Source organism: Artibeus jamaicensis, unplaced genomic scaffold (genome assembly GCF_021234435.1).
Source record: "Artibeus jamaicensis isolate MK-2021 breed Jamaican fruit bat unplaced genomic scaffold, CSHL_Jam_final contig_700, whole genome shotgun sequence".
In the NCBI taxonomy this organism is placed as follows: Eukaryota; Metazoa; Chordata; class Mammalia; order Chiroptera; family Phyllostomidae; genus Artibeus; species Artibeus jamaicensis.
Window position 1 is genome coordinate 10,506,902 of NW_026521930.1, and position 20,226 is coordinate 10,527,127.

Consider the following 20,226-nt stretch of genomic DNA (forward strand, 5'->3'; position numbering starts at 1 on the left):
CATAATAAATAAAGTATATTTTTAAAAAAACTTTTTTTAAAAAAGCTAAAACAGGAATAAATTCCTAAGTACTTCAAACAGAAAATGAGAGTTAAGTCACTAAAATGAATCATTTGCATAAATTACATATTTTTCCCCTTTTCCTCTAGGAAGGAAAAAAATAAACTCATCTCTATGTTCAAGAAATTCTCCCTGGCTTACAATATAAGGACTTTTAGCCTCCTGCTTCCAGAAAAAAAGAAAAGCAAGTTTATTTCATTATTTCACCAATGCGTTTAAATTTTTACGTTTTTTTCAACGGCTACAGGGTAACAGGACTGCTTGTGCCAAATACCAGATTCGGAAGAAAACCTATGTGAAGGGAGAAAGGACAGAGTAGACCTCGAAGTGGGCGTCTTCCAAGGCTTACTTGGGGGACCCATGGCAGAAGTCACACATGAGGTGTGACTAACAAAAACTTCTGGGGACATAGCTATTTCTGTTTGGTTTGCATCTGTCATGTACAATAATACATTTATGGGTTATACCATATCCATAAAAACATGGTTACTGGTCAGTAAGATGTTGCTATATAATAGGCATGCGTAGAATAGATCAAGGTTTTGGGGCATCTCCAGGTGGGAGGCCACCCATCCTCTGATACCCAATGTGGGAAGGAGGGAAGGGAGCTACAAAAGGTAGGCAAGTGAGGCCAGGATTAAGACTTGTAGACAAAATAATAAGAACTTGTCCCATGATGGCAAGTTTTCTTTCAGCCCCAAAAGGGTGGGGTTTTGGATTCTCAGGGAAGTTCCCAAATCCAAGATGCTGTCTTGGTAATGCAGTATCTGTGCAGAGATTAAAGCACTAACTGAATCTTTTTAAAGTATATTTTATTATTTATACTATTACAGTTTTCCCAATTTTTCTCCCTTTATCCCCCCTCTGCCCTGCACCCCTCTGAACCTTGCTTTAAAAAAAAGATTTTATTTTATTCATTTATTTTTAGAGTGAGGGGAAGGGAGGGAGAAAGAGAGGGACAGAAACATCGATAGGCTGCCTCTCCCATGTGCCCAACTGGGGACTGAACTTGCAACTCAGACATGTTTCCTGACCAGGAATCAAACTGGTGACCTTTCACTCTACAGAATAATGCCCCAACAGTTGAGCCACACCAGTCAGGGTGAACTAACTGAATCTTAACTACACTTTCACAAGAATCCTCTGTTTGAAAACATGAGGCTGGAAAAACACAGAAAGGAAAGACAAGGCACCATGCAGTAGGAAACACATGGAGACCCAGCCAGGCTCACCAGGTGCCTCCCGGCTGCACAAGTTTGTGTCTCTGCTCACACTTGGCTGGGATGAGCGGCACCAGGGGTCAGCTCAGTGGCTGTCCAACAGGTTGTTAATCCAGCCACAATTCAAGTTCAAGCCAGAGGAGGCCAGGCCAGCTGAGGTAGAGGGCTATCTGAAAAACCAAGCTCTTCCCCCACTGCTATCTGATGCTCATAGTCTGACCCTTCTGCCAACAAACCCTGTACTCACACCCTGCACATCCATTAGCACAAACACTTCTCACGAAGGTCTTCCTCTCATGGCAGAGAGGTACATGCAATATAGGGAGGTCCCTGCAACAACCTCTTGGGTAAGGGTGGCTCTGACAGTCACAACTGTCCCAAGACCCCAGTTCATTCTCAAGGTCACTTACTAACTTGCACAGTGACCCTCAGCTTCCCTCAAACCTCACCATAAAGAGTTTTCTTTATCCGCTCTCTACATCAACACTTGACAACAATTTTCAGAAGTAAAATTGCCTTCTTTATACTTTCAGAGTTTGATTTCCACCTAGAAAACACCTGAAGGGCAGGGAGCCCCGCTGAAATGCCCCCTGGATAGCAACAACACCCAGGATGCTCTTCTGGCCCAAGTTAGCAACCCCTCTCAAGGTGATACAGCTGTCACACTATGTAATCCAATGCTAGGAAGCACCCTAGGGGAACAATAATTAGGACAGTTTACAATCAGAAACATACTTGACCAGCAAGTAAAACTCAGCCCCTGCTGTGTGATTCTGTAAAACCCTATACTACAATGGGTGTGTCTGGGCCACCACTGGCAGCTGCACACAGGAGGCAGGGAGAAAGACAAAGCCAGCAGGCACAGGGATACAGAGGCAGTTCACCCCTGCCTCCCCAGTTACAAGCTGCAGTGCCAACCAGAAATGCTGAGAGCTGATCACGTTGACCCCACGCCCTTGCAAGGGAGATCAGGGACAAATACGGCACCACAGCATCTTCTAAGACTAAGGAGGGTAAGCCAAAGAGCCCTCAAGGGTACTCAAAAGGACCTGTGATAACAACATGCAGAGAAGGTCTGGTGACCCAGCACCCCCACTAAAGGCCAGGCAGACCAACCACAGCGACCTAGGAAGCCCCTCTTCCCACCACTACACCAGGAATACAGCTTCCCCTGGGAAAGCTCACGCACCTATCTTACAATAACAAAGATGTGACAAACACCTGTCGCTGCGATGGACACAATGCAATTCACTGTACTGCTAAGCAGTTGTTTTCAATCTAAACACTAAACAAAGATTTGCTGGAAATAAAGCACTCACACACCTTGTTTACTCTCTGGGGATAATACTTTTGCTGTTCCAAAATCTGTGATCTGGATATGCATATCTTCATTTAACAAAATGTTTTCTGGTTTCAGGTCCCTGTGAAAGCAGATTTTTTACATTTGAGAAAAATATTCACAATAGTAATGTTACTACTACATTAATGTTATTACTATCTATAGTTATTACTATAAATTTAGCTGAAAAAGTGAACTGGTTAATACATATAATCTTTACAGACTAACAACAAAGAATATAAGTCTAAAGTTCACACTGAACAAATATCAACTGCATACAATAAAGATATTCAAATTACATTACTTCATAATTGCATCTATTATTTTTAATAAACTTTTTATTGAAGTATAATCCATCATTTTTAACCCATTTAGAGCTTTTAAACCTATTATTGTAATCATTTCACGATATATGTAAATCAAACCATCATGCTGTACAACTTAAATTTATACACTGATGTATGTCAATTATTTCTCAATAAAACTGAAAAAAGTATTAAAATGGTAACTTTTATAGTATGTGTTTTCTACCACAATTTAAAAAAATCACTAAAAAGTGGGGGGAGCTTATTTGAATACATTAAATTTGACTATCAGAAAGTCATGGAAAGTGAGACCAGAACAAGTACATACAAAAGCTACAAGGGACAAAAATAAAAGCGGCAGTCAAGGTGGATGAGAAAACTGTTAGCCTAATAAAAGCCATATGAGGAATTTCATCTGAGAGTTGAAGGTCTGTGAGGCTCTCGATCTCAGGGTGATGTGAACTCTTCTTAGTTCTCACATGAGGCATCCCACCCTCCATTAAAAAAACCAGAGCTGCCCACAACCTTGTGAGCAGAGTCCCAGTCCTGAGCTTGGTACCTGTGAATGATGCCCCTGCCGTGCAAGTACTCTAGAGCAGACACCATCTCAGCTGTGTAAAATCGGGTGCACGTCTCATCGAATGAACCGATTTTGCGAATGTATTTAAGTAGCTCTCCATTTTTGGCATAACTAAGGCCAAAATCTAAATATTGCACAGTTAAGGAAGAATGCAAAAGTCATTTTTAAAAAACTTAACCCAACAGGAATTTTTAACAAATATTTTGCTTTATCCATTTAATTTTAGAGAGGGGGAGGGAGGGAGAAAGAGGAAAGAAACATCAATGTGCAAGAGAAACACTGATAGGTTGCCTCTTATATGCCCCCAACTAGGGACCAGCCTACAACTCACGCACGAGCTCCAATCAGGAATTGAAACAGCGACCCTTCACTTTGTGGTATAATGCTCAACCAACTAAGTCACGCTGGCCAGGGCAGGAATTTTTTTTTTAAATTAATAAAAATTTAAGGTACTTGTGGGCCAAGACTACTGCCGTTTTTCAAGTCAGACTCTGCCATGGTCAGATGCACGGCCAATGGGAATTCTAGACGCCAGCTCCACAGCGAGGCCCTCTCACCAAAAACACAATGACATAAGTTTCTCAGCCCACGTGCCCCTTCTGGACCCCAAAGGCCCCAGAAGGCACCTGGGGCCCCAGTGAAGGAAAGCTGCTCGAGATGGCAATCTAACGTCTCTTTGCAGGCTCTCCATCATAGTCCAGTCTCCACACCTGCACAACATGTACACATTTACTGAGTACCAGCAGCCTTCCACATGCTGTGCTAAGAGCCAATTCATGTAAAGGCTTCTCAAGTGAATGCTCTTTTCAAGTTTTGTAAGGGAAATGCCATTTTATTAACTTCTTGATTCAATCTATTTATTGGGCATTCACTGAAGAGTGACTCAAGGAACAAAACCATCTTTCATTTGGACACTGTTACAGTGTAATGTTTTATTTCTACTCTCTTCCAAACAGGACTAATAGTTGCAACAATAAATGGATCCCACATAATTTTTTCCTTCTAGAAACACCAAACAGACATCTGAGCCCATTAATGGAAATCTACAGGTACTTTGCCGCTCCCTGGCAACCAAGGACAGGAAGGGGTTGGCTTGTGCTCAGAGGGTTTCATCTTGCTTCTATTTTCCAAGGCACTACCATATCCCACACCAAGGAAGGAACCCGAAGCTGTAGTACAGTGAGGACAAGCCTGGGAAGAAGAGACTGGCCATCAAAGCTACCCGAACCTGCCCTGCATCCAGTCCCACATGCAGCCACCCAAACCCTTCCAACTAGGACGTTTAACAGGACCTGAAGTAAGGTAAAAAACAAACCTTACTTCTAAGGAATGCAAAGGGTCTCAGCCAGGCCTCCTTCCCTCTTTGCCCTACTCTGTCCTCTCTACAGGGAAGGCTACAGACTCTAGCCCACCTGACCCCAAACGGGAGCTTAATGCTGCCTGGGCAGGTGGCCCCACCTGGACTAGCCCAATAGCTTCACCAGTTAGGAATGCTGTCTCCCAGGAGCCTGCAGCCCACAGAGGCTAGGCCACAGCCACAGTGCCTCTTCCTGCTTCACAGGTTCTGCCCCTTATCTGACCATTCCCTGAGTTCCTTTCCTATGTGAGGGACACTTCTAGTTCTCTCCTCAGCTATGAAGCTAGGGTGATTAACAGGTTTTGAATATGACAGATATTGAGGATCACAGCTCCAAGCCTATGTTGCCTCCAACCACACACATTTCTCATCCTCCAGAAGCACTTTTTCAGACCTCATTGGTCCATTTCCCATCCTAGAATGTTTCTACCTCCCTCAGCACAGCCGATGCCCCAGGGCACTGAGAAGTCTGTGCTAATGCACAGAGAGGGTGAATTCCTGGAACGATGAGCACAGACCAGGCCTGTACCAGAGCCCAGTCAGCCCAAGGCCTGTACTTTGCAGAGGAATGTGGCCAAGAGAGGTTACGCAATGAAACTGACTCAACGTCACAAAGTCAAGGAGATAGGATTGGAGCACAGCCTCCTGAGGCCTAGGTACACTGCCTCATGTACAGCTTGCAGTACAAGCTGCAAAAGGGGACACACAAGTCTCTCGTGTGGAGAGCAAGTTGGGGGTGGAGGTAAAATGTAGACTAACTGAATAACAGCCTCTGAAACCCCTCAGTCTGCATCCTTGCAGGAGCCTGGGAGGAAGGGTGGGTGTGTGCTCAGGAGTGTCTTGGAGGTCAGCTCCCTGTCCTGGGGGCAGGGACTGAGTCTGGTCAGGCTGAATCTCCAGAGCCCATTTCCAGGCCACCACAGGGGTGTCCCCAGGATTTGCCTCACCTGTCCCAAGGGGACTTTGCTCTTGCAGTTGTTCTAGTCTCTCTTCAATGTGTAAATTATGGCTAAAGGGAGAGTGGTATGCATATTGAGGCTTTTCTTCAGGCACAGAGTTTCCTTTTTTTCTCTCAATACAATGCATGCCACTAAGGGTTTTAACTGGTGCAGAAGTCCCTGGGTTCAAGGGCCTTCACAGGTGTTGGAATTACCCTTAAAATTTAAGAGCAACAGTTACTGCTGGACAAAGACCTAGAGTCCCCTCCACCTGATCCTGTCTGGTCAGATAGCAAATTCACTCATCTAGACTCTGAGCCACCTAATCCCACCACATGTGATCCTGGGAGAAGATGAAGCCAAGTGCGTGTGATCCACTGGAGCTCCCCAATTAAGAAAACATATTGTCCCATGGGCTCTACAGAAAGCGCAGCCTGGGCCTCCAGAAAATCTGGCAGTCAGAGACTACCCACAGGCTCCAGGAGGAACATAGTCACAGCAGTCCCAGGGAGCACAAGGAGTGAAGGGTCAAGGTGACCTCGGAGGTAAGAGATACAGAACAGACATGAAAAGGACCCATCAATGTCTGTCCTCAGTAGGCCACTAATGGCTGCTGCACAGCATGACAGCAGAGCAGTGCAGACAAGGAGTGATGCTGGAACCAGGTGGAGAAATGAACATTCCATAACACCTGAAACAGACCAACAAGGAACCCCCTCCCCTCCCCACATACCCTTGGCTACCAGACTACTGCTACCCTTTATAGCAAATCCCCTGGGGAGAACCTGCCCTGTGCACTGTTTGTATTTCTTTATTTCTCTCTCAAATCCTCCTCCCACCTCTAAACCACCACTGTCAACAACAACTTGCACAGGGGACAAGCCATAGGTCAGACCCAGGCTCAATGCACTAGACTGCTCAGCAGCATCTGGCCAGGCTCTGGCATCTTCCATCAGAAACAATTTGGTCCTGTGACCCTCAGGTCTATGTCCCTTCAACTCGCTGGCTATGAGTCCCCTTCTTCACCTTCAAGAAGGGTCCCTTCCACAGTCCATGCCAATCTCTATGAGTGGGGGTGACCCAGGCTCAGACCTCGGACCACCCCTCCTACTAAGCACCCTCTCACAGTCGCTGTCCAGGCTGCTAAGGCAGACCTAAGTCCTCCCTGAGCTCTGCTGGCAGCCACCCAGCAGCCAACTTGGCCTTCAGCAGCAAGCACCTATGCATGTGTCAAATGCTAATGTGACTTCCACCCCTGGCCTGGCCTCTCTCCAGTCTCTTTCTGCTCAATTACAGCACCACTGTGCACCCAGGCTCTGGGTCTACACCAAAGAGCCACTTTGACTTCATTTTCCCCCACTCATTTATTTATAAGAACCTTCAGTGAAGCAGCAGCCAGAGTGAACGGCTGCTCCGCTGGAGACCTTTGTGGGCTCCCTGCCACACTTAGAAGAAAATCCAAAATTCTCACCGGGCCTCTGAAGCTCAAAGAGCTAACCCCCGCCAAGCCTACCCACACACATGCGCTCCTGTCCTTGTTCCATCCAGGCCTCTCTGCCTAACGCTGTCAACTCAGCCCACTGAGCTAAAACAGCAGCACGCTCTGACACTCCTTTACCTGGCTTTACTACTCTCAGACCCTCAGAGTCTACCATACAGGTATTGGTCACCTGTGCTAATTCCTGCATGAAAACGTAAGCTCCACAAAGCAGAGCCCTCACATTATTTATTCATCAGCACATCCCTACCACCAAGAGCTCAGCAAAGACTTCTCAATAAACAAAATAACAAATTCATCTGACAGTTGACGAAGCCAGAAAATAGTGTTAAAGGGGAACAGGACTGAGCAAACTTTTAACCCAGAAGAATGTGTGTAGACAGGTGGGGAAAAGAAGCCTCAACTGGTGGGGAGAGGAGATGGGGTAGGTAAACCCTCAGACGCTGAATCAATTTCCAAGTAGTGTGGTGAGGGGAAAGGGCTCTGGAGACCCTGAGGACGGGAGAAAAAGAACAGATGCAAAGACTGAGGTTTAAACATGAACAAGCTCTGAATCAACTTCATTTGACAGTCCAATCTCTCTCAGCTGAGCAGAAAATAGGATCATTTGTAGGGATTGAGAACAGTCCCTGGGCAAATGGGCTGAAGGAAGTCTTGGTTTAGAACAATGGTAGGAAAGGGACTGAGGAGTGAGGAGAAACTGGCCAGCCTGGCTACATGATGGGCAGGCCCAGAGATAAGCTGCATGATGCAGATGTGTGGCCCATCCTGACTGCCATGGTACGCTGCTTTCCTGATCCCTAACCAAAGATAAAAGAGAAAAATGACAATACTCCAAGGATTAGAAGAGAAGTCAGAGAACATAAAAAGCCCTCATATAAAGCAAAGAATGAGCAGGTATGATGTCCCTGATAGAGACCCAGCTGCACAGCTGTGGAGAGCCAGAGACGCTGAGTGTCAGAGACTGAAACAGGCAGTGGAGCAGACTTGAGTGATGCCACAGGAAGCAGGAGGAAGGAGGAGGGAGGAGGGAGGGTGAAGACCCCACGGAGGGGACAGCATTTAGGTATAGGGAAAAAAGGGTTTGGGATCCTATGGTTCACTCCCTAGACTTCTAACCTGACTGCTGAACCTGATAAGGATATCCCTTCTAACCAAACCTCACACATCTGAGCCAAAGAGGGCAGGCAGATAGGTGCTCACCTTCAAGGAGCCGCCGGGTGCCCAAATCATTCCTCCTCCCTCACTTCCCTGCTTTGAGCACAGGACATGGCACCTGACAGATAATCTATGAATGCTGGCTAGAGGAATGAGGGAAGCCTCTGAATAAATGTATAGCTACCATGTTGAAATAATAACAATCTTTTGGATACAATGCTTATCAATAAAAAAAAACTAAAAGAATGTTTGTGATGGTCTCCCTTCAGATAATCCCAGGGGCCCCAACCATGCTGTGAATTCCTTTGTATTTAGAATATACAGCCCTTTTCCTTGCTGGGAGAAGGGGCAACTGGCAAACAACAATGGTGTCATGATGCCAAAATAATAAGGTGTCACTGTGTGACTTCAGAACGCTTTGACTATTCAAAGGATACACAGCTTTTCATCATCCTGAAACGTGAAGTAAAGTTTAACAAAGAAGGGGTGATCCAGGCGCGACATCACGTCTCTCTCTCTGGTTACATACGGGACCTTGTTCTCTTTGATAATGTGGCGTTTCTCTAGAATTTTAACTTAAGGTAAGAGAGAAGTGAGTTACCGCAATTTGAAATGATAAGAAAATACTAAAGATATAACACATAAGGTAACTTCTATAAAGTAAAGTTTTTCACATAATGAAGCCATTGGCTTCATGGTCTCTGAGACAGACCAACCGTGTCCTGTCCCCTAAAATCAGCACAGAAAACCCTAAGCACTGGACAGCCAGGTGGCCATCAGCCCAGATGTGTTCTGTTTCTGTGTCCCAGAAACAGCTCGCTGGAGTCAGTACTTACTAGCATATTCCCTTGAGGTTGCCAGTTCTCGGGCCAGGACAACCTGGTTTGAGAAGAAAGGGGGGAAAGAGAAGAGAAAAAAATACCAAATGTAACCAGGGCAATGAGTCTCACAAGTTACCCCACAACCAATCACACAGGCTACCCTGACCCCATTGTAAAATTACATTTAAATATTTTTGGTCCTGTGCTAACAAATATAGCTGGATATAATGACCAAGTTAATGCACTCTAATAGTTAACAGCAAACACATATCTCTCTCCAATATTTCCAAGAGGCTCTTCATCAGCTGCCAATAGTCCCCACTGTGCACCAAAGTATACACACAGAAGCATCCAGACCAGCTCCCTCATCACAGGCTGCAGTCACACTCCTAGCTAGCTGGGTCCTCTCTGTGGTAGGCCCAAGTTGATGCTCAAACTCTACCTGGAGGACAGAGTTGCTAATGGGGCATTGCACAACATGGAAAAGGCCTTTTTACACAAGCAAACCCTGGGCGCAACCTGAGCACAACTTGCAAATGCCCGATGAAGCCCAGTTTGGTGGTATGCTAGGCAGCCCCCACCACTTCCAGCTGGTACAAATGCCTCTCCTAAGACACCTACAGGGGGATGGCCCAAGGACCAGGGAGGAAATGAAAACCTGCCCAAATCCTGGGATATCCCTGGGCCTTCTGGGAAGACCTCAGGAGGCCCCTGGGTATGAATTATATGCCACTACAGAATTATTCACCAGGATTCATCAAAAGAAATCCTGGAAAAGCACTGTATGAAATGCCCTGCAGTCATTAAGAATAAGGTTGGGTTGTGCATACTCAAGGAGAAAGATCTCAAAGATCTTTCCAGAGGAATGTACCTGTGTGGACTATTCTCAGGTGCTGGGAAGTGCTGAGGGAGTCAGCTGGTTATATATTTATAGAATGTTAAATTTCTTCACAGGAGCATGTAATAATTATGTAAGTAAATAAAAATAATTGTTAAAGAGTACTAACATTTAATGGAAATCTTTCTGAAAAAGACAGTTATGTCATCTATCTATTGTGTGAATTCAGCATTTCACATTCAGGCACAGGGCAGGAAGTGCCCCTCATCCACAGAAAAAGGTATGGCACATTCTGCTGATGGCAGAACTGATGTGAACATCATGATTATCCTCAGGAAACCAGACATGGGGAGAATTCACAAGTCAGCCCTCATCTCCCAGTCAAGATAAATGGCCAATGAAGTGAAGTTGAGAAAGGAGAGAACTCTTCTTTTTTTTTTTAAACAGTTTTATTTATTTATTTTTAAAGAGAGGGGAAGGGAGAAAGAGGGAGAGAAGCATCAATGTGTGGTTGCCTTACACGCACCCCCTGCTGGGGACCTGGCCCACAACCCAGGTGTGTGCCCTGACTGGTAATGGAACCGGTGACTCTTTGGTTTGCAGGCCAGTGCTCAATCCACTGAGCCACACCAGCCAGGGCCAGAGAACTCTTTTTTTATTGCATCGTTGTAAGATACCATGAAGAACACCAACATTCTCTTCAAAATGGTTTCTTCTTTCTGAAAGGATCTATAAGTACCAGAAGGAACAGGGCTATCCTCACAGTTAGAAGTTTTCATTCTAAGGACACAAGAAGTTTTCATTCTAAGGACACAAGAAAGTTTTCATTCTTTCATAATTTAAATAAAAACTGCCAATTAAAAAATCTAAATTAAAAGTGTAAAGGGAGCAAAAATTAACTGTTAATTAAAACAATGTTGGAAACACGGATGAGCTATAATATTTCATGTACTTCCTTGTACTTTGAAATATTTCATAAATATAAATAAAGAAAACAAATTTCATATAAGGTTTCTCCACAAAGGCCAGGCAAGAAAGGCTCACTGCTCAGAAACCCTGCTGCAGTGAGGGGCTGCAGCACCACTACCTGGTGTGTCCACAATGCACACTCGGAGACCACAGAAGCATGACACTGTCTTTTTATGAAGGCACAGATTTAAACTGTGCACGCCAGCTGGGGAGCGGGTACTCAGGCCTCTATCAAGCCTGTAGCAAGCCCCCCCCACCACCACCATAGCCACATGGGGCTGCCACCTCAACAAAGGGGCTGCTATGAACCTTTACTTCTTTGCTTTTAAAGTAAAAATACCACAGGGCAGACACAACTCACTCAAGTAGCTGAAAGAGTTACCCTGAGTGGGACTTGACAGTGCCGTGATAACATTTGTTTATGACACTGAGGACACAAGAATCTGGAGGTCAGCAAGTCTTATGCTGTAACTAACTCTAGCCAAGTGTCAAGGATGTAATGTCTTATACAGTTTTAAATATACAAGAAAAATAATAAAGGTTGTTAAATATTGGCCCCAAGCTCTGAAGAAATACTAACTTTTAATCTAAGGAACAGAAACCTTCCCAGAACCTTGCCAATGTGATACAAGGACATGAAATGTAACCTGCTGATCCCTGGTTAGAATTAAATGAACTGCCATTTTAAAAAAATAAGATAAATAGGTGCCTTTTAATGCTTTCATCTACAAAATTGTGGTTTAGATATTTAAGCCACGTGATGTACTTGGTGGCTCCAAGTCACCCTCACAACAGAAGAACCCCCAGGGCCTGACACCCTTCTCCAGGGAAAGAACACTAAAGAACACTACCCTGGCATCTGGGTCTCCCAGCTCCACGCCTGGAAAATCAGCCTGTCCGAGGAAAACACACTCATTCAACAAACAGCAGCAGCATGGACTCACTGTTGAAAAAGAACCTTCACCAAGAATTTTCCCAAATTTGAAGTCTTCAGGCCGTTTCTTCCGAGGCTGTGGTGGTGGCTGTGCGGCATGTTGCAGTGAGTTGGCACTTGGTCGGGACTCGGCTGCAGTGCTGTCCATGGTGGTGGGGCCCTGCCTGCTACCACCACTGGGAACAACAGGGGCTGTGCCGGACTCAGTCTGGGTCCTCACCATTGATGGAGATGGGCAGGAACATAACACCACGCTGGACTGAATAGGAACGGTGTCATACTGGCAGACACAGGAAAAATAGGTAAGACTCAAAGCAGCTCGCTTTTCCTAAATGCATGAACTAAAGTACTGACATTGTTGAAACACAAACGCCAAGTACCAGCAAGCCATCTGACATTCTGCCACACTGCTCAGGCTGCTGTCCTCCTCTTCTAAGTCCCTTCCCTGCTCAAATCCCAGCCCTCCTTGTCCTGCTTTCCCACTGACTCCACCACCCAGCACTACTCCCTTACCACTGCATGAATCCCCAACACTCCCACCCCACCCAATGGCCAGTTAACCTGCCCATCACTGCCCAGCTTACATGCCATCTGCAGCCAAACCCTGTCCACAAAGGAAGATGGTCCTTTGAAAGTAAAAAGACAACCCACAGAATGGGTGAAAGTATCTGCAAATCATATATCTGATAAAGGACTTGTAGCCAGATTATATAAAGAACTCTTACAAATTGATCAAAAATACACACGCACAATTAAAAATAGGCTACGGACAACAAATTCTTCAGCCTGACCGGTAAGGGGCGAAACCAGCAGCTGGTGGAGCGGGATTGCACAGGAAAACTCAGTCAGATGGATTCAGGCGCGGAATCCAGGCGCAGGGTTGGACCTAGTGAGCGACCGAGCGAGCGAGTGAGGGACCGAGTGACTGTGGGGGAAATAGCGAGGGAGCAGGGCTGCGGGTTGACTGTGGTCACGCATTTGTGCGAGGATAGACAAGGAAGGGAGTGGGCAATTGGACCGGAACCCAGCAGGTCCCCACAGGAAGCGGCAGGGAGGGCCGCCATTTCCCTGCTCTGACCCCACCTCCACATACAGCGTCATAACCCAGCGACCCTGAGTGGCCCGGCCCTGGTGAACCACCTAAGGCGCTGCTCCTCACCCAGCGGTGAGAAACAGCAGAGGGGGCTGCCATTTCCCCGCTCTGACCACGCCCCCACATCCAGCGTCACAACCCAGCGACCTCAGAGTCCAAGGCGCCGCTCCTCACACTTAAAGGGCGCGAACAGACCAAAAATGGCTCAAGAAGATCTCAAAGCCCCAGAGCCTATAAATCTAAGCAATGAAGAAATAGCAAAACTCTCAGACGCACAGTTTAAAACACTGGTGATCAGGATCCTCACAGAACTGGTTGATTATAGCCACAAATTAAACAAATATATGAAGGCGAAACTAATTGAAATGAATGGAATTGCACAGGACACCAATAGCAATGAAAAGGAAACTGGGACTCAAATCAATGGAGTGGACCAGAAGAAAGCAAATAATGGCCAAACAGAAAAGAGTCAAGAAGCAAGAATTCAAAGAAATGAGAAAAGTCTTAGGAACCTCCAGGACATCTTTAAATGCTCCAACATCCGAATTATAGGGGTACCAGAAGGGGGAAAGGCACAGCCATCAGTGGAAAACTTATTTGAACAAATAATAAAGGAGAATTTCCCTAATCTGGCAAAGGAAATAGACTTCCAGGAAATCCAGGAAGCTCAGAGAGTCCCAAAGAAGTTGGACCCAAGAAGGAACACACCAAGGCATATCATAATTACATTAGCCAAAATTAAAATGAAGGAGAGAATCCTAGAAGCAGCAAGAGCTAAGGGGACAGTCACCTACAAAGGAGTCCCCATCAGACTGTCAGCTGATTTCTCAAAAGAGACCTTACAGGCAAGAAGGGGCTCGAAAGAGGTATTCCAAGTCATGAAATCCAAAGACCTACAACCAAGATTGCTCTATCCAGCAAAACTTTCATTTAGAATGGAAGGACAGATAAAGTGCTTCTCAGATAAGATCAAATTCAAGGAGTTCATCATCACCAAGCCCTTATTATATGAAATGTTAAAGGGACTTATCTAAGAAAAAGAAGTTAAAGAAACATGAACAGTGAAAGAACAACAAGCTCACAGTTATTAACAACCACACCTAAAGCGAAAGCAAACTAAAAGAACAGCTAGATCAGGAGTGGAAACATAGAAATGAAGATCTCAAGGAGGGTTAGCAACAGGGGAGTGGGAGGAGGAGATAGGGGGAGAAGGTACAGAAAATAAGTAGCATAGACAGTAGATAGAAAATAGATGGGGGGGGGCAAGAATAGCATGGGAAATATAGAACCTAAAGGACTTGAGACACATGGACATAAACTAAAGGGGGGTAATGGTGGGGATGGGGGGCAGGGTGGAGGGGAATGAAGGGGGGAATAGAACAACTGTAACAGCATAATCAATTTAAAAAAATAAATAAAAAAAATATTTTTGGAAGGCAATTTGGTAATTTAACAAAGTAACAACAGAACAGTTATCAATGAAACACTGAAGAGAAGTGAGTATAAATACAGTTACAAATTTAGTTGGGTAGTAAGAAAGGATCAGCCCTGGCCCAGGCCCCAGCTCAGATGGTTAGAGCATCATCCTGATACAAAAAGGTTGCAGGTTTGATCCCCAATCAGGGTACATACAAGAAAAAAAACAATGAATGCATAAATAAATGGAATAACAAAGCAATATTTCTCTCTGTCAAATCTACTTAAAACTTTTTTTAAAGATTAGATAGCCTCAAATCAGAAATATGTACAAGTTGTATGTATAACCATTAAAAAAATATTTTCTCGCTCTGACCCAGCAGTGTTTGAGCAGTGACATCATTAGCCTGCTCACCCTGGACTGTGGTAGAACAACACAAAATGAACTCAGCACCCAGATCTGTTTCTAGTAGTACACCCCATTGAAAGAACCCAGGAGAGCATTGACTCCATGTCTTGGAACAGAAGACAATATGATCCAAGAATCCCTTGATGGGTCTGAAAAGGAGGTGCCTTCACAAACTGTGAAGCAGGAAAGGGCAGGAAAGCTGCCCTGTAGGGGCTGCTACTGGCCAAGTCATGCTATAAACACTAAAAAGAGATCAGTAAGTAAAGCTTATCAGAATAAGCTGAAACTCAGGAAAATCATAAGTCTGTAATAATACATACAGGTGATAAAAAAAAAGTATATAATATCATATCATAATAACAATTGAATGCTAATTTAATAAATTTGAATAGCTAAGGGAATCCAGTCATACAAAGATATTTCTTATACTGTGTATATATTTTTCCATAAAGGACAGACAAAAATTTCCCCTCTCCACTGAAATAGGGAAAGGACACACAGAAAAAACCACGGAGAAGCCAGAGTTCTGTAGAAACTGCACCAGGAACTGGAAAGACAGGTGGGCACAATGTAGTCACAAGACAAGATACTTCTCTTGATATCTGCAAAATGCACAACTACCATAAGTCAAGAACAAATCTAGAAAGAACATCTTGTAACCCAAACATGATGAGCATGGAGGTGAAGAGAGGCAGCAGATGGCAAGAACAGGTGGGGGCCTAAGCAGTCCCCTCTGTTAGGGTCGCCCTGGAATACACACCACATCCCTGCTCCTAACCAAGGGATCATCATCAAGAACTCTGAAGGCCCTGGCCAGACGGCTCCACTGATTAGAGAGCATTGTCCCAATAACACCAAGGTTGCGAGTTCAATCTCCAGTAAGGGCACACACAAGAAGCAACTAATGAATACATAAGTAGAATAACAAATTGATGCCCCCTCTCAAATCAATAAATAAAAACTTAAAAAAAAAAAAAAAGAACTCTAGAACTGCACCATAACCAAGAGGAAGTAGGCTTCTTTTACTTAAGGCCTGCCAAGATCGTTATAACTCTAGGCAAAATATAAAAATATAAAGCAATTAACCGAACACACAGTATCAATGAAATATTAGGGGAATATAACTAGTTGACTTTATAAAAAACATCTAAGAGAATCTGATATTTTAAGTGTGGCATTCAGTGGTACAAATCCTTTAGCTGGAGTTGGAGCCCAAAGCACAACATCTACTTACAGAAAACGGCTGTTTTCTCCAATGCCCTATGGCTGGCAATAACTTGTGTGCCTTACACGTTTCATAAATACTCTACCTCACAGGAGGTACCAAAAGTTGGACCAAGCTCTGGGTTCAGTCAGTACCTTAATAACTTGTCCCTATAAGCAAAATATACAATCATAACAAAAGTACATTCAAATTCAATTACTTCCCCAGAGATTAGTAAGAACTTTTCGTTCTCAGGAGCAGTGGTAAATGGAGAAGAGGTCACAGTCACCAGGCTGAGGCCCAGCAATAACCGCGATAGGCCTGGACTGTCTTCACCAGCACTTCTAGTAGTATCCTCACCTTCCACCAGTGAGGGCTGAGCACAGATCGCTGAGTACCTCATGGGGTTCCCGTTACACAGCCAAGCGGGAAATGCTCTCTGAGTCTCCAGGGTCATCCTAAGTGCAGGCCCTCAGACCTGGGACCAAAAAGCAGCAGAATTGTGTGACCTGAAGGAACACATGCAAGGGAGGAGCCAGCACTCACGCAGCGCGGTCCTGGGCACTACAGCACTGCTGCGATCTATCTGGCCCATGCCCACTGGGTGGCCATCACTCCCCCACAGGATGGAGGAAGGGAGGGCACCACCTATCTGTCATGCCCCGCCCCACCACACCTGTCCTACCGAGTGTGTAAACCAGATCGAAAAGGGACTGTTTACAGGCCTCACCTAAGTTCACCTGAGTGCCCAGCAATCTGCTAAGCAAGGCTTGAGGAGACAACTGAAGATGCACACAGGACAGTGATAAGTAATGCTTTTAATTCAAAACTGACATGTGAACTACAGAATAAAACATGAAACGTGAAGTTTTTAAATAATAAAACATGATGGGCTGACTCATGGATCTGGAAAAATGTTATTGTACATCATATGCTTCTCAAATACAATCCAACAAAGGTACCAACAAATCTGTCACATATGGTTTTTGGCATAGGCAGAGGACAGCCCATTGTTTCTTCTCAGTGGGCAGAACCTCAACTTTGGGAGGTACCATAAGCAACATCCAAGAGCAGTGAGGAGTTTCCCAAAGGGTCAGCTGCAATGCCTGAGGAGGCAGGGCACAGCCGGCAGCAGGTGTTTTTGAATCCAGAGGAAGCAAGAGAGCACTAAAGACCTGGGTACAACCCCCCTTAAACAGACAACCCTGACTTCAAACACTCTTGGAGGGCTTTCATACAGTGAACATGGTTTCAGAAAAACCAAGACAAGCTTCCTGACTGCTCACTGAACAAGTGTCCAGCCCATGAAGAGCAATCCTTCAAAGACAATGAGAAGGTTAAATCTAATGAAAGTCTGGTTTATGAGTATATGTTTCTGAAAGATTTCTTTTCTTTTTATAAAAGTGGTATCTTTGGTAATAAAAAAAAAGTCTCCAGAACATATCACTGCCCCTTAAAAAATGCAGGTTTACAATCAATCTGGGCTAGGCCAACCCTGAGTGCAGGTGTCAACCAAGTGGGTGGTCCTCGGCATTCACCTCTGCCCATTCCCAGGCTCCATGCTGGACCTGACTCAACAGAGAAGTGACACAGAGAAGCACCTGGCTACCCACTAAAGAGGGAGCAAGTGGAGCATTGTGCTAGCTAAAACCTGCTCACTTCCTTGGTCACCCATCCACATGTGAGGATGGTAAGCATCATGGAAAAAGCCCCCAAATACCTGAGCAGATGAGAGAGGAGATAGGAGGTAAGATAATACTGAAATTGAAAGACAAAAAGTGAAATGCTTTGTAGTTACTAGTGGTGTTTGTTGGTGTGGTAGACAGTAAGACATGACTCAAGTATAAAGAACAACACAGCCCTGACCAGTACAGCTCAGTTGGTAAGGCGTCATCCCACAAAGCAAAAGGTTACCAGTTCGATTCCTGGTCAGGGCTCATGCCTGGGTTACGAGTTTGGTCCCTGGCTGGGGTGCACACAAGAAGCAACGGATCAATGTTTCTCTTGCATCTATATTCTCCCTTCCTTTTCTCTCTCTAAAAATAAATAAAAATCTTTTAAAAAGAGCAACAAAGATGTCATTGCAGAACTGCCCTTGTCTCTGCCCTGCAGAATTTAAGTATCAGATGTGCTGTTTCGTGTTCACATGTGAATATAGAAGACTTCAAGGTTGAGCTGCAGCAGCCCAGCCCCCAAAACACCTGGTCAGACCAAATATGCTACCAAAATCCAGGTGAGTACATGTGTCCAGTACATGAGAGTGAACCTTAGAACAGGCAACGGGCTCAGTCCTGTGGCTGCCCACAGTGTGGGGTTCATCCTGGAAGATGCCAGGGCTATACCTAAGTACAGTCCAGTAGGAGGGAGCCCATACCATGAGCTTGGAGCTTCAGAAAGTTTGGGGTCCCTGATGCACATTCTATCCCAATGGTTCTCACTGAGGCAATTCTGCCCTCTTCCCACCCTTGGTAATGCCGGGAAACATTTTCGGTTGCAACAACATGGGGAGGAAGAAAAGTTTTACTGGCATATGGTGTATAAGGGAGGGAATACTGCACTACCCTACAATAAATAGGACAGTTCCCATTTGAGAAGCTCTGATCTACCCTCGCAGACTCCACCCTCCCTCCCGCATGAAGATGCCCACCAGTGTTTGGTGACCGCCTTCAAAATACTCAGCAGTTGGGGAGGCCCTGTGTGCAGTGAGACCCTGCACTGCCATTTAGAGCAGGAGAGAGAGAGAGAAGCTCAAGCACAAGAAGCTGGGATCCGCGAAACTATAGTACCAGCTTAAAGGCATGTTAAAAAAAATCATAAGATTGTGTTTGGGAAACAAGAAACTTATACCAGTATAAAATGGCAGTATTAATGAGGCCTCACACTAAGATGGCCAACCAGGGCTGTGACTTTACATTGAGAGACATAGAAGTGAGCGGAAGAAAGCACTCGTGGCCCTCCTGAGCCAAATAGGCATGCAGGAGGGCCAGAGGTCGTGGGGAGTGGCCAAGAGAGCTGGAGGAGGCTGAGGAGGGAGTGGGCACACCTCTACTGGAGGTGAGAGGACACCCAACTTCCTCAACAGCCGTATCCACATTCAACTCCCAAGAGGGTAAGACCCCAAGCGGGCAAAGATGCATTCATCCAAACGCTTCTCAGCACAACCCCCTGCTCCCCGGAAAGGAAACCCTAACCCTGACAGCAGCCCCAGGGCCGCGGCCCAAAGACACTCTGTCAAGGTGCAAGAACTGCACTTGCTCCCTTTTCCAGTTTTCCCTGGACTCCTGCCTCAGAACACACAAGTTTGGGCTGGGACTCGGCTTTCCCTTGCTGTTTCCAAATGCCAGCTTTGGACGTTTCACTTGCTATGAGATTATACCCAATAATTTCTCTGATTTAAGGTTTTTGTTTGCTAGTTAGTTAGTTTTTACTAATGACACAGCTCTCAAATAACAACGGGGATTCCAAAGACACAACTAGGAGCCCCTCTGCTTGCCATGAGGGACGCCCTAATTATTCCACAATAGAGCGAGCCACACTGCAGAAGGAGAACACACCCGGACAGGGAAACTGCGTGTGAGGAGACGCACCTGAGCACAGGCACCCTGTCCCTCCTTGTGGGGAAGCACCTCTCCAGGAAGGAGAGCCCCCGGACAGCGGGCAGGTAAAAAGCATTAGACTTAACCCCCTGTCCTTATTCGTAGCATTGTCCCCTGTGGGTGGTCTAGGACTGAGATCCAGTGGGTTCTGCATCCTTTACAGCACAGGTGGCAAACACCAGGCCCGTGGGCCAAATCCGGCCTCCACCTTGTTTTATCCAGCCCAGCACCTCGTTTCTACCTGGCAGCAGCGCTGAGCTCCTTGCCCCTAGTTAAGGGGTAGTTACATTTACACAGTCCTAAAACTACATTCGGCCCTTTGAAGGCAACTGTGAGGCTGACGTGGCCCCCTGGGGAAAATGAGTTTGACACCCTACTTTATAGAATCAGCCCCACCATAAAGTTTTAAGCCAAGGCTTTCCCCAACTGTAAACACTAATACACCTGACTCAAACTTTTACTTTACAAGATGCCTGGCAAGTTCACTCAGT

At 45.4% G+C, this 20,226-nt stretch overlaps 1 protein-coding gene across 1 annotated transcript in view; it reads right to left on the reverse strand.

Annotated features, from left to right (window-relative positions):
* The window catches only part of PDPK1 (3-phosphoinositide dependent protein kinase 1), a 75,854-nt gene that overhangs the window by 34,499 nt on the left and 21,129 nt on the right, over positions 1 to 20,226 (reverse strand). The window contains exons 2-6 of the mRNA XM_053671558.1: positions 12,028 to 12,297; positions 9,292 to 9,334; positions 8,893 to 9,030; positions 3,484 to 3,628; positions 2,604 to 2,701 (exon numbers count right to left, since the gene is read on the reverse strand). Coding sequence (XP_053527533.1) covers positions 2,604 to 2,701; positions 3,484 to 3,628; positions 8,893 to 9,030; positions 9,292 to 9,334; positions 12,028 to 12,297 — 694 coding nt within the window. The remainder of the gene's footprint in view (positions 1 to 2,603; positions 2,702 to 3,483; positions 3,629 to 8,892; positions 9,031 to 9,291; positions 9,335 to 12,027; positions 12,298 to 20,226) is intronic.